General features: G+C 50.9%; 1 protein-coding gene and 1 long non-coding RNA gene across 6 annotated transcripts in view; one reads left to right on the forward strand and one right to left on the reverse strand.

Annotated features, from left to right (window-relative positions):
* The first annotated feature begins 675 nt into the window (after positions 1-675).
* LOC118004167 lies at positions 676-7,709 on the forward strand. Of its 2 annotated transcripts, none has more exons than XR_004677499.1 (4): positions 676-1,681; positions 2,480-2,645; positions 4,657-4,745; positions 7,249-7,709. It is a non-coding gene; the product is annotated as an uncharacterized LOC118004167 (long non-coding RNA). The 2 variants fall into 2 exon arrangements; XR_004677500.1 differs by lacking the exon at positions 7,249-7,709 and adding an exon at positions 6,718-6,796.
* C2CD3 (C2 domain containing 3 centriole elongation regulator) overlaps positions 3,074-13,165 on the reverse strand; it is a 146,634-nt gene continuing 136,542 nt past the window's right edge. Inside the window, exon 29 of one of the 4 annotated variants that reach the window (XM_034995356.1) lies at positions 3,074-3,972. In XM_034995356.1, the coding sequence (XP_034851247.1) occupies positions 3,822-3,972 (151 nt within the window). In that variant the 3' untranslated portion in view covers positions 3,074-3,821. The remainder of the gene's footprint in view (positions 3,973-13,165) is intronic. The other 3 variants (XM_034995352.1, XM_034995353.1, XM_034995355.1) reach the window with 3 other exon arrangements.

A 13,165-nucleotide genomic window follows, 5' to 3' on the forward strand; every position in this document is an offset into this window, starting at 1 on the left:
CCAAACGCAGATGCTTAGCTGACTGAGCCACCCAGGTGCCCAGGATTCTGTTTTTTTTAAATAACAGCTTTACTGAGATATAATTCACATACCATACAATCCACCTATTTAATGGATATAATTCAATGGTTTTTAGTGTTCAGTTATGCAACCATCATCACAATTTTAGAATATTTTCACCACTCCCCACTTGGCCCCCCCAAATCCCTGTGTACATCAGTAGTCACTTTCCTTCTTCCCTTCCACTCAGCCCCAAGCCAGCACTAATCTACTTTCTGTCTCTATAGACTTCTTTTTTTAAAGATTTTATTTAATTATTTGAGAGAGAGTGAGAGCGAGCAAGAGTGGGGGAGGGGCAGAGGGAGAAGCAGACTCCCCCACTGAGCAAGGAGCCCGACCTGGGGCTCGAGCCCAGGGCTCTGGGATTATGACCTGAGGCGAAGGCAGATGCTTAACCAACTGAGCCACCCAGACACCCCTATCTCTATAGATTTCTGAACCTTTCATATAAATTAAATCATGTGGCATGTGACTGGCTTTTTTCAGTTAGCATGGTACTTTCAAGATGCATCCATGTTATAGCATGTATCAGTACCTCATTCCTTTTTTATTGCTGAGCATCCTAATGTTTGCAATGCTTCCTTTACAGAGGAGAAAACGATGTCGGGGAGGGACAAGGACTTACCCAGGTCATATTGCTAGTATATGGCAGGGCCCAACCTCCAGCCCTTCAATTGTAATCTCTTATTCTGGGGCCTATCGGCTGTGACCATTACCGTCTCAGACAGGACACTTGGAGGCTTCAGCACGGGCACTGCTGAAGGGAGCCAAAGGCAGCTGGGAGCGGTGTGTGGGGCACAGCGGGGAGAGGCCCCAGCAGCTGCTACTACTGGGGGCTCCGTCAGCAGGCGCTGAGGGGAAGGGTGGGCCACATCTGAACCTGGGACCCGGGTGACCTAGGAAAGAGGAGGGGAGGGGGACCGGAGAAGGGAGGGAGAGGGAGTGGGAAGGGAATTAACTGGGCAGGCAGAGGAGTAGGCAGAAGCCATTTCTGGACTTGGGCACAGAGCCATGGCCACAGGGCAAGTGGTCACAAGTCCAGACACTCAAGTGCAAAGCCAGGGCTGTCTGTCCTCTTCCTTGGACCAGGCCCTGCCCTAACATCAGTAGCACAGGCAGTTGTGTTGGTGTTTCTAAGGGAAGGGGCTGCTGGGACCGCTGAGGTTGGGCTCAGGAAGTAGGTTGTGGGCTCCGGCTGGAAATGCTGGCCGGAGGGTGGTGGGTGAATCGCAGTGGGTACAGGGGGAGGGTAAACAGCAGGAGCTCAAACAAGGAGGCCATGGGCCCTGGAGTACCCAGAGGGAGGACTCAGCTTACATTGGCCTGGGAGGCTTCTTGAGGGCAGGGCCAGATGTGTCTGCTTTGGCTCCCTGTCCCCAGAACCCACCAGGCACTAGAAATTCCAAGGTTGGCTGCAAGGGGCTGGGATGTGCCAGCGTCCGGGGATCAGAAACACCCATTTCAGGTCTCTGCAGAGGCGGTGCCTGAAAGGAGGTGAGGGAGATGGTGGCTGGTTGTCAAATGCGCACCTCCCGCCCTTAAGCCAGGCTGCATGGCTTGTGAGGCATTTCACCTCTGAGCTGTCACCGGGAGAGATCCAACTTCCAGGGGGAAGATACTGGTAAGTAACACACTCTTTTTCAGTGTAGGTGATGATTTACAGACCCTTGGGGTGCCCTTGTGTTAGGTAGCACCTCGTGAGCCTGGGTAGGACCAGTCTGTGTCCTCCTGAGGCCTTATCCTAACTTGACCCAATCAGGTTATTTACAGAAGCTGGAGCAGGACTTGGAAGGAATATTCTTCACCTGAGGCTTAACCCCTCAGGCCTGGGCCCCTGCCTGCCCCTCTGTAGGTTCCATGTGGCCTTAAGGGGGGTGGGGCCCCCTGCCTTGAAAGCTCCGAGAGGAAGGCGAGAGGAAGGCGCTGGGGAGGGGGCGAGCTGGCAGGCTGGTGGCCGGCAGCGGGGGAGGTGAACAAGAAAGGGCAACGGCCTGGTCGGAGGGCACTGCACCGATGCGGGGGGCACTCTGTCCCCCCTGGGGGTTCGCGCATTAGCCTCTACCGTCAGGCACGTCCTGCCTGTCTGAGTTGTTGGCGTGCTCGCCTATCTGCTGCCAGGGGAGTGGGGGAGGAGTGGGAGGAGCTGACATTTCCTCAGCTTCCAGTAAGTGCCAAGTGTGGGCGAAGCACTTTCACAAATGTCACCCCGGTTCTCCTCGCAACAAGCCCCTGCAGCGCTATCCCTTCCCTTTTACAGATGAGGCAACGGAAGCTCAGACAGAGGGACAGTCAGGCCGGAGGGGGCCTGTCAGGGAAGTGGCAGCGTCAGACCTGTCTCTTCCCTGTCCCCAGCAGCATGTGGCCCTGAGTGCCCTCCTGGTTCTTTCTCTGGGCTCATCCTCTGACTTAACTTTTCTAGGAAGCCCGCTCTGGTTGCTCCAGCCCACATGATCTTTCTCCATGAATTTCCTGAATTCAGAGCACCCACTGGCTACTCCCTGTGTGCAGAAGCCTTGTGACCTCTCTGGAAATGAGTGTGGTGGTTCATTTCCTAGCTTCATAAACAGAGGCAAACAACAACCTTGGTGAGTTTCAGCTTAACTATAAAATGGGTATCATGACCTGTAGGTTACAGAGTTGTTATGAGAACTAAGCAAAATGACCTGTGCTTTGGGAGGAAAGCGGGGACTCCATGTTAGTTCTCCTCCAACCTTCTCTCCCAGCCACTCTGCACATCTTTGCCCTGTTCTTATCTTCCCCACAGGCCCTGTCTACAGTAGCTGCTCAGATGTTTGGAGTCTGATAGTCTTAAGCCAGAGCGATCTATCCTAGAGAGATCAGGGATTCTGAGCAGACCTGTTCCAGGAGACCCCTCCACTGTGCTGATGGATTTGAGGCACAAGCGAAGGACAAACTGGTTGTTATCCCAATCTGGACCAGTCTGATCTCTCACCATGAAGCCTCATGGTGACCCTGGCCCCCAGTTCCAAGTGAGCTTAAGGGACTATACGGTTTTCAAGCTTTCCTTTGGCTGTTAGAGCACAAATGGATTCCTAACACCCCAGGCCAGTGGCCAGCCCAGGAAACACCGTGTACAGAATACCAGTACCAATATGATTTTATTCAAACACGGGCAGGAACAATGACCTTCAGAGCTGGGTAAAAACAGTAAGTTAAAAGCATGGTTAGAATCTCAGATAATCAGATAAAAAGTCTGAAGGAGGTGATTTTCCCCCTCCTTTTCTATTGATTAATTCAACACAGCATAAAAATAATTTATATCTATGAAATACCCTTATCTCTAAGCAAATCAATTGGAGGTGGCCCTAGGTTTCCTCCGCTATGCGCAACACACACAATCTCCACCCCCTCCTCTACCTCACCCAAACTTTAAGGCAAAAATGGCCCATGATATTCAGGCAGAAGGTGGGCTCATGTCAGCAGAAGGCTATCAAGGACACTGGAAGGAGTTTCTCAGCCGAGAGATGCCTGCTTGGGTCCCTTGGTCAAAAGATGGGTGGTTCCACTTGGGTACTGGAATCCATTTTGTTTAGAAGGAAGAAGTTGAAATCCTAGCAGGTGGAATTTGGACTGCTTTGGGATGCTCCTCCAGGCTGCGCTGGATGGGTCTCAAGGCACCCATGGACTAGGCTGGTGGTGGTTTCAGGGCTCTCACGGCCTTGAAGGAAGCAGACCTTGTGCCTCATGCAAGCTGGACAAGGCCAAAGGAGGGTGGGCAGGTGGATCCTTCCCTTTGTCTTTCAGTCTGTATTAGTCTTTCTGGGAGTATTGGGAAGAAAATATCCGTGCAATCCTGCGAGTTTCTTCCTCAGGCAAGTTGGAAGGCAGCGAGTTAGGTCTGGGACGACAAGGCCTTCTGGACAAGGCTCTGCTGGAGGCCTCACTCTTGTCCTGAAGAGGAAGAAGTCAGCTAGGTTAGCACTGAGGATATGGCCCCTCCAAGAAATGACTTTGGTTCCTCTCATATTTTGGTCCTCTGGCCAATATTGATATAGAGCTGACTGGTTTACAAAGCACTTTAGGTACCTGATCTTGTTTAACCCTCATGTCAACCCCATAGGTGGGTACATTGTTCCTATGTCATGGAGAGGAAAGTAGAGATCAGGTTTAAATAAACTCAAGGTCCCACAGCTTGGAGTGGCGGAGCCAAGATGTGAACCTTAGCTTAGACTCTGTCTATGCTTCTGAAAGAGGAGTCCCCCTCCAGGACAGGTTTAAAGCCGCCTCATCCCTTCTCTTGCTGCATGAATATAGATAAGTCGTTTGTCCTCTCAGTTGTAACTGTTCCACATGTGACCCTGGGAATATATCCAACTGCCAGGGAGAAGATGTTGGTGAATAATACACTCTCAGTATGGCCCCTCGGAGTTCCGAGAGCTGGCAGGTGACATGAACCACATCCCCGCCGCCCTCCTACCAAATCTTTCCCTGCCTCAGGCTGACAGGGTATCACTAATTCCCCTTTAAGGTCCTAGTGTACATTTGGGTGATGACATGGTGGTCTTCTGGACTCCTCTATGATTCACTCTTTTGCTCATTCAACTGCTCCTCACCCCACTTTATTTTTTGTACCAGGTTCCTCCCCTGAAGGAGCTCAAAGTTATACAGGCAGCCGGCTGACAGCAAGAGGCAGTGCTGAAAGGAGATGGGAGTCGCCACCACAGGTGAACTTGGCTGACCTCAATAGCATGCAGCCTGCCCTATGGATGGGTATCTCTTCTCTGTCCCCAAATCCATGAGCTGAGATCTTCACAAGCTGTTGGCGGCATAGGCAGCTCACTGTACCACTCCCCAGGCACCGAGAATCAGCTTGGTCGAGACCCCAGAGATTGAAACTATCTCCTTGACCCTTGCAGTTCTGCTACTGGGAAACTGAGGCCCAGCTAGAGTTGCTTCTGGGGTCAGTAACATTTAGTAATCCTTTCTTTCCTTCACTTAACCTTATGCCTACTGACAGACATGAACAGAACCCAGTTTTTTTTTCTTTTTAATATTGTATTTATTTATTTGAGAGAGAGCATGAGCAGGGGGAGGGGCAGAGGAGAGGGAGAAGCAGACTTCCCACTGAGCAGGGAGCCCAACACGGGGGCTCGATCCTAGGACCCTGAGATCATGACCTGAGCCGAAGGCAGACGCTTAACTGACTGAGCCACCCAGGTGCCCTCAGAACCCAGTTCTTGACTTCCATAGCTCAGAGAGGACAGAGTGATCTACTAAAAAAATTAGAATAGCAGCCAGAATGTGATAAGGGGAGTGGAAGCCAGGCAATCTTTTTTTTTTTTTTTAAAGTTTTATTTATTTATTCATGAGAGTCAGAGAGAGAGGCAGAGGGAGAAGCAGGCTCCCCGCCTAGCAGGGAGCCCGATGTGGCACTTGATCCCAGGACCCTGGGATCATGACCTGAGCTGAAGACAGACGCTTAACCATCTGAGCCACCCAGGCGCCCCGGAAGCCAGGCAATCTTGAGGATTACCTGCCAATCTGGAGTTCTAAATGCTAAAGGAGTGCATAGAACCTGAGCAAACTCTCAGCACTGATAGCCCACAGTTAGTGTTGCCTGAGAACCAAGAACAAAGTGGTGCTAGTAGAGATGAGAAGATACAGCTCCATGTCTTCTAGGCAGGCCTAGGCTAAAAGGAAAAAAAAGGAAACCTACCCTTTGCTCATGACTGGAGTACTTCCTTCCAAAATATGAGAGGCGCCTCATAGCATAATGCCTCAGGCCAAGGTAGGCCAGTAGCCCAGCCACTGCCTGTTGCCCTCCCCCTCTAGACTGGATGGGTGCTCCTGCAAGACATGGACTGAGGGGCGCCTGGGTGGCTCAGTCGTTAAGCATCTGCCTTCAGCTCAGGTCATGGTCCCGGGGTCCTGGGATCGAGCCCCGCATCGGGCTCCCAGCTCAGCGGGAAGCCTGCTTCTCCCTCTCCCACTCCCCCTGCTTGTGTTCCCTCTCTCGCTGTGTCTCTCTCTGTCAAATAAATAAGTAAAATCTAAAAAAAAAAAAAAAAAGACATGGACTGAGTCTGATGCTTGTGACTCCAAATGGGCCAGGTCCAAGATAGGAGCTTGGTAGCTGCTAGACCAGTGAAAGGGTGGGACCAAGCCATGGTGACTAGAGGCTTAAATTGGGTGGGGAAGAGACTGCGTCTTACAGAAAACATCTTATTCATTCATTCTAGAACCAGTGGTTGTTGGCCTACCATGTGCCAGGCCTTTGGTTAGGTCAAATCCTCTCAGGGGCTTGGCAAGCACATTAAGTCTCCATATACCCCTCTGTACTCCCAATATCCAAGACTGTTGTTTCGTGAGCTATTTAGGATTTATTTATTTTTAAGATTTTACTTATTTATTTGAGAGAGAGAGACACAGCGAGAGAGGGAACACAAGCAGGGGGAGTGGGAGAGGGAGAAGCAGGCTTCCTGTGGAGTAGGGAGCCCGATGTGGGGCTCGATCCCAGGACCCTGGGATCATGACCTGAGCCGAAGGCAGACGCTTAACGACTGAGCCACCCAGACGCCCCACTATTTAGGATTTAGAGGTAACACTGAATCCCCTTCCAGTCCCCTGGCTACACTGCAGACAGATCTTCTGGGTCACCAGCTGTACCTTAACTTTCCATTTCTTTCTCTGCTACAGTGAAAGGGGACGACAGAGATGTTTGTTCTATAAGCTAAACGGGAAAACAGGCCTGAGAGCATAGTCCCCTATCTCAAATCCTAAACCAAACTTCTCTGTCCTCATCTGCCAAAAGAGAAGCACTGTTTTTAAGAAGCTCTGGTGGGTCTTGTTTTCCATCATTGGAAGGGCCAAGTACCTCAGTTCATGAAATGACCATCAAAGACCTTTGTTGGTGACTCATCAAGCCTTTCAGGAGAGAGCCTAAGATCTACTCAACCCGATCAATTTCTTTTAAATAAAATTTTAAAAATATTTATTTTTTTGAGAAAGAGAGGGAGTGCATGCACACGCATGATGGGGGGAGGGGCAAAGGGAGAGGGAGAAGCAGGCTCCCCGCCGAGCAAGGAGCCCAACGTGGGGCTTGATCCTAGGACCCCGGAATCATGACCCCAGCCAAAGGCAGATGCTTAACCGACTGAGCCACCCAGGTGCCCCTCAATTCGATCAATTTTTAAGGACAATAAGTAGCCATGATTTCTTTCCCCACAGGGCTGCTCAGGCTAGAGGGGAGAAGACAGATGCCAACCTACCCAACAATCACAGAGATGAAGCTTAGAACTCGGGAGCATGGAGAAAGGAGCAATTCTTAACAGCCAGGATAGACAGGGGAGGCTTCACACAGAGGTGAGATCTGAGATGGCCAGAGTTTCAGCAGAACTGGTGGTGGGATGAGGTCATTTCACTGGAGGGAATAGCATGAACACAGGCCTGCACCTGACTGGTTGGGCCAACATCTGCCCTGGAGCTGAATCAAGTGTGGCTGGTTCAGCCAACTTCCCAGCACGCATACCTGGACCCAGCAACCTAGGGGGCCTTATCTGTATGGCCCAGGCCCAGGGACAGGGCTTGGCTCTGCATACTAGGCAGGGCAGGGGTGTGGAAGGACAGAGAACAGACACTCAGCAGCATTTGGCTTTTGTTGACCTCAGTAGGGTCTAAAAAATATCTTGACTAGGAGTAAAGGTTCTTCCTTCATCAGAGCTGTTACTCCAAAACACACAACTTTGGAGGGGCTTGGCAGAGGTGCAACTGCTCAGAGCAAGGACACCCCTACATGTACGGACTGCTCCCCTGAAATCCTTGCATGCCCCTGCCAGAGCCCAGGTGCCCAGAAAAGAGCAGGACCTCAGGTTCAGTACAGATGCCTGCCTTGCTCAACTTTCACCGCCTTGGCTGGCTGCCTTCCCCTAGGCTGGGATTAGGACTTCCTTGGGGCTAGACAGTAGCAGGTTCAGCAGCCACAGCTAGGAGCAGGGGGCAAATGGGGACAAGATATCCAGACCAGGGGCCTAGCCCTAAGGGGCAAATCCTAAATTTGAGCACCCAGCCCAGCTGCAGCATGGCTGGGCTCCATGAGCAGATGATGGGAGAGGAGGTGCTCTGTCACCCAGGAACTGCTTCCAGCTGGTGGGTCCTTCTTTGGCCAGGTCCTATGATATAGTGTCTCTAAAATCTTCCTCAGGAAGGACCAGCCCTCTTCTTTGGGCTGAAATGTGGGTCTGGTCCAAGTCACTGTTTTCTGGGTTCTCTCCACTCTAGTCCCCAGATGGATCCCCTTGAACAGACGGCCTGCTCCCAGGAAGGTGGTGGGTGCAGGTTTCCCCACTCACCCCTGCTTCAGGGTGTTCCTGGGACTTTCTCAGAGGGGAGGCAGTGGGGTGGAGTGGAAGGAAAAATGATCTGTGGCCAAGCCTAATTGTCCACTTGCCAAGACACACTCTTCCTCTGGGTCTCAGTATCTTTGTTACCAAAGGGAGCTAAGAACTTCTGTTTGGCCTTCTTACCCAGGTCTACTGTGAAGGTGAAATGAAATTCAGATGTGACCAAGGGTCTGGCCAGGTACATCTAGCAAAACACAGAGGTAGAGCTGATGCCTGCTGCAGAGAGCAAAATGAGACCTTGCTGTTCTCAGATCTCACCCCAGGCAGAGTAGAAGTAAGGTACTGTACCTCCCCAAGGCATGCCCCCAGGCCTGGCCAAGCTCTCTCCACTCCCCTGCCCTCTGCCCAGTGAACCTCAGGGAAGAAGTTTTGTTTTTTTCCAGAGCAGTTCCTTTAAGTAACATAAACACAGACTTAGTTGATGGAAACAAAACTTTTACAAGAGCTGAAAACTGAAAGTAAACAGCTCCTTGATTCTGGCTGGCTAGGTGGGCTTGCCAACGGATTGCTGCCTCAGAGACAGCTCAGTACAGCTGCCTGCCTTCCTCAGTTTTCACCTCCTTGGCTGGCTGCCTTCCCCTGGGGTGGCTCCCAGAGTCCTCTCCGAAGGTTGGAACAAGGACCTCCTTGGGCTAAAGAGAGTTAGCAGATTCAGCAGCCACAGCTAGGAGTGGGGGGAATGGGGGGACAAGACACAGACCAGGGGCCTAGCCCTGAGAGGCAAATCCTAAAATTGAATCACCCAGCTGAACTGCAGCACGGCTGGGCTCCATACTCTGAGCTCACCCTGTGTTCCTGCATTAGAGCTCTGGTCACATGGTTCTCACTACCCACATGCTCCCTGCATTCCTCACCACCGCCTATTCCCTCCCTATCCTTCCTCTGAGGAGCCTTCCCTGACAACAGGCCCATTCTACAGGGACTAGAGCCACTCCCTCACCCTGGGCCTCAGTCTCCCCATCTACAGAATGAAGAAGTCTGACTACATCAAGACTCCTTGACCCTCTGAACTCACGCCCTGCCAGGGAGAGGGGTTGAAAGTCCGGACTTCTGAGAGGGAAGGGTTAAATGCCACTCCTGGAAGAGGTCCTGGCTCCTCCCAGACTCTGGCCTCAGAGTAGCTCAGGCAACTTGAGCCCTGCGCCCTGCCCAGCAGTCCTGTGGGCCCTTTCCCTTGAGGTGCCTGCCAAGTTGCATTCTGGGCCAGGCTCTTTCCCCTGACTTCTGTACACCCTTGGCCAGAGAGCTCATTTTCCAAAATCTCTGTGTGGCTTTTATCAAAAACACTTGGACCTTTAGGACTCTTCTTGGCACTCTGCAGAGAGCTAGGGACTTGGTGGCTCAAAGAAATGAGGCAATATGTCAAGAGGGGCATCTCCGCTATCAGACTTGGACCACAGGCTGAGGAGAGAGGATACTGGGCTCAAGAAGTTCCCTTGGGCCGCTGCTGACCTGATCTGATGATTCTGTGGAAGCTGGGTTTCTCTACCAGGACTGTGCATCTCTTAGATGCCTCTAGGCTTGAGGAAGGGAAACCAAGAGACAAAAATTCTTTGGACTCCTGTGAGAAGAGAAGCAGACTTAAAGCCTTAAGACTCATAGACATGCCAGAGATTTCTGAGGCTAGGGATCTATTACCCTTAGGTGGGGGTGGTGTGTCGCCCTGGGCCTCTAACTCAGGGTCTAAACGAAGCACACAGTCAACTGCCACAGCCTTGAAAAGTGCTTCCATACTCCAGGGCTGCTCTGTGTGGCCTAACGTCCCAGCTCCCAGTTCCTGGTGCTAAGCTTTTGATCACGCCCCTATCCCTTAGCATTTCATCCTACCAGTTCCCCCCAAAATGGAGCAACATAAGAGGGAAGACATCTCAACAGTAATGATGATAAAAATAACAATAGCTAACACTCATATAGTTCTCTTCCTCTCTCTTAAAAAGATTTATTTACTCACTCAGGAATAGCAGCACCTGGCCCCAGGCCTGTGGTTAGTCCAGGGACTTGTTCTTGCTGTGTGTAGGGCCTGACCTTTGGCAGGAGGGCACAGAACAAGACAAGGCCCATCTCAAGGTAAAGAACTGCCATGTAGGCAGGCAGGGAGGCCAAAGCTCAGATGACAGGTTGCTTTTGCTCTTTGCTTCTGATTCCTATCTTACCCTGACTGTTCTGGTCCAGTTCAATCCCTCCCTACCTCTAACCTCCTTTCTAGCGTTATACTGCTTGGACCTCCGCGTTGCCAAATTCTGCTGATTCCCTGGAGAGGTTTCTTTTCTCCAGATCCACAGCTTACAAAGCCTTTCCTTCATCTCTGAATTCTACTCAAGCCACTCTTGTGGCTCTGTCTTCTTTTCCCTAAATTCATTCTTTTTCTTTCATTTTCCGTAACTGTTACTATAGGCTAATATCACTTGAGAAAGCTAGTGAGTGGCTTGGAGGCCAGTACCCCTAGGAACTGTGAGCTCCCTGAAGGTACAGTCTGTAGTACTTGACAGGTACTTGATAGAAGTTGGTGGACTGAGAAATAAAGCTCGCCCCCTGGGGAACTGTGAGCTCCTGAGGGAAGGGGCCTTCTTCTGTCTTCTCTGCACTTAGCTCAGGACTATGACTTTTTAAATTGCCAGAAGATGTATATTTCAAGTTTGAGGCCCAAATTACCTTCCTATGCTCTGGCCTACATGTCCTCAGGCCCAGTTCTGGCTCTCCTAGTCATCAGTGAGAAGTTACTGGAGAGTTCCAAGCAGGAAGTCACATGATTTACTCATCATCTTATGAGGTTAACAGATGCTGTATGGGGAATGGGCTGCCAGGGGCAAGGGCAGAAGCAGAGAGGCAAGCGAGGAGATTTCTGCAATAATCTAGGCAAGAGGTGATGGTGGTTTAGACCACGGTGGTAATGGTTGGAGTGGTGATAGTTAGATTTGGATCTGTTTTAAAGACAGAGCTGCCAGAATTTCTTGGTGGATTGGAAACAGAGGTTTGGGGCAGGGGGTAGGTTCTAAGGGTTTTGGTCTAAACCACAGAATTAGAAGGATAGAGTGTTAACGGAGATGGGGAAGACTGAGGAACAGCTCTGAGGAATAAAATCTGGAGTGTTAATTTTAGGTATCTGTTAGATATCCAAGTGGAGCTGTTGGGTAGGCACTTGGACATATGAGCCTAGAGTTTACAAAAGTCTGAGCTAAGATAACTGTTGGCAGTCATCAGCATGTAGAGAGGATTTAAAGCTCTGAGATCAGATCGGGTGATGTAGAAAACAAATGTAAATGGGGAAGTCTAAAGACTATGCTGGGTTACTCCTATGTTAACAAGTAGGGGAAATAAGGAAGAACCAGCAAAGGTGGCTGAGTAGGAGCAGTGATGAGGAGAACCAAGAGACACTGATGCCTTAGAAACAAGTGAAGAGGGGCGCCTGGGTGGCTCAGTCGTTAAGCATCTGCCTTCGGCTCAGGTCATGATCCCTGGGTCCTGGGATCGAGCCCCGCATCGGGCTCCCGCATCGGGCTCCCTCCTCGGCGGGAAGTCTGCTTCTCCCTCTCCCACTCCCCCTGCTTGTGTTCCTCCTCTCTCTGTCTCTGTCAAATAAATAAATAAAATCTTTAAAAAAACAACAACAAAAAAACTAGTTTGCCCATAAGCAGCTAAGCAAACAGAATCAGATATAACTTTCAATAAAACCAGGAAGCTGTCCCAGTGAAGAGGTACTTGATCATGGGAGGGAAGAGAAAGCAGAGGCGGAAGACCTTGACTGATTCCCAGGTACCATGAAACTGCCGCTGGCTGGCTGTGCAGCAGTCCGGCTACACCGGCCGCCCATGCTCCTCTCCTTCTGAAAGCGGTGGCAACCGAAGATGAGGCAGTCACGAGTAGAAGAGCGGAGGGCTGGCTTCTGTACCCTATCTGGGTGGCACCTGGTCTTCTACAACCTCCCTGTGCGGCCTGATAACCCCATCTGACAAATGAGGAAACAGACTCAGCAAGATCAGAAGGTTTGGCTAATGTCACACAGAGACCTGTATCCACTATACCGTTGGGGAAGGGGCGGAGAAAAACCCTGTTTCACAAAAGCTGGAAGGGAAGACTGTCTGAGAGGTTCCTGGGCTCTGGGGCATCATTTCAACGTGGAGTGAAGGATTAGGCCTTTCCTTAGATCTTGTGGTGAGGCCAGACCCGCTAAGCCAGCGCTTACAAAGTCTCTCCTTGCCTGGCCCTGAAGCAGGTTAGCCACAGCACAGCAGTCCTAGGACACTGGTTGAGAAGAGCCCAGCAGCCTCTCAAAATGCTCCCCTTCAACCTTCAGGGTCAAGGCTGGCCTTAGGAGGCGGCGGAACGCATGACATTCTCAAATGAGGGTACATGACAGGGCTGCTGCCCTCCTGGCCCTAACTCTCACTTTTGAGACATTATAGAAAATAGAAGACAAGGAGAGAAAATAGACGCCTGGATGGCTCATTTGGTTAAGCATCTGCCTTCGGCTTGGGTCATGATCCCAGGGGCCTGGGATCGAGCCCCACATTGGGCTCCTTGCTCGGCGGGGAGCCCGCTTCTCCCTCTCCCACTCCCCCTGCTTGTGTTCCCTCTCTTGCGGTCTATCAAATAAATAAATAAAATCTTTTAAAAAAACCCAAATAAATCTTTTTTTTTTTTTTTTTAAGATTTTACCCATTTATTTGACGGAGAGAGAGACAGCGAGAGAGGGAACACAAGCAGGGGGAGTGGGAGAGGGAGAAGCAGGGGGAGTGGGAGAGGGA

Source organism: Mirounga leonina, unplaced genomic scaffold (genome assembly GCF_011800145.1).
Source record: "Mirounga leonina isolate KUSES-001 unplaced genomic scaffold, KU_Mleo_1.0 Mir_92, whole genome shotgun sequence".
Taxonomy (NCBI): domain Eukaryota; kingdom Metazoa; phylum Chordata; class Mammalia; order Carnivora; family Phocidae; genus Mirounga; species Mirounga leonina.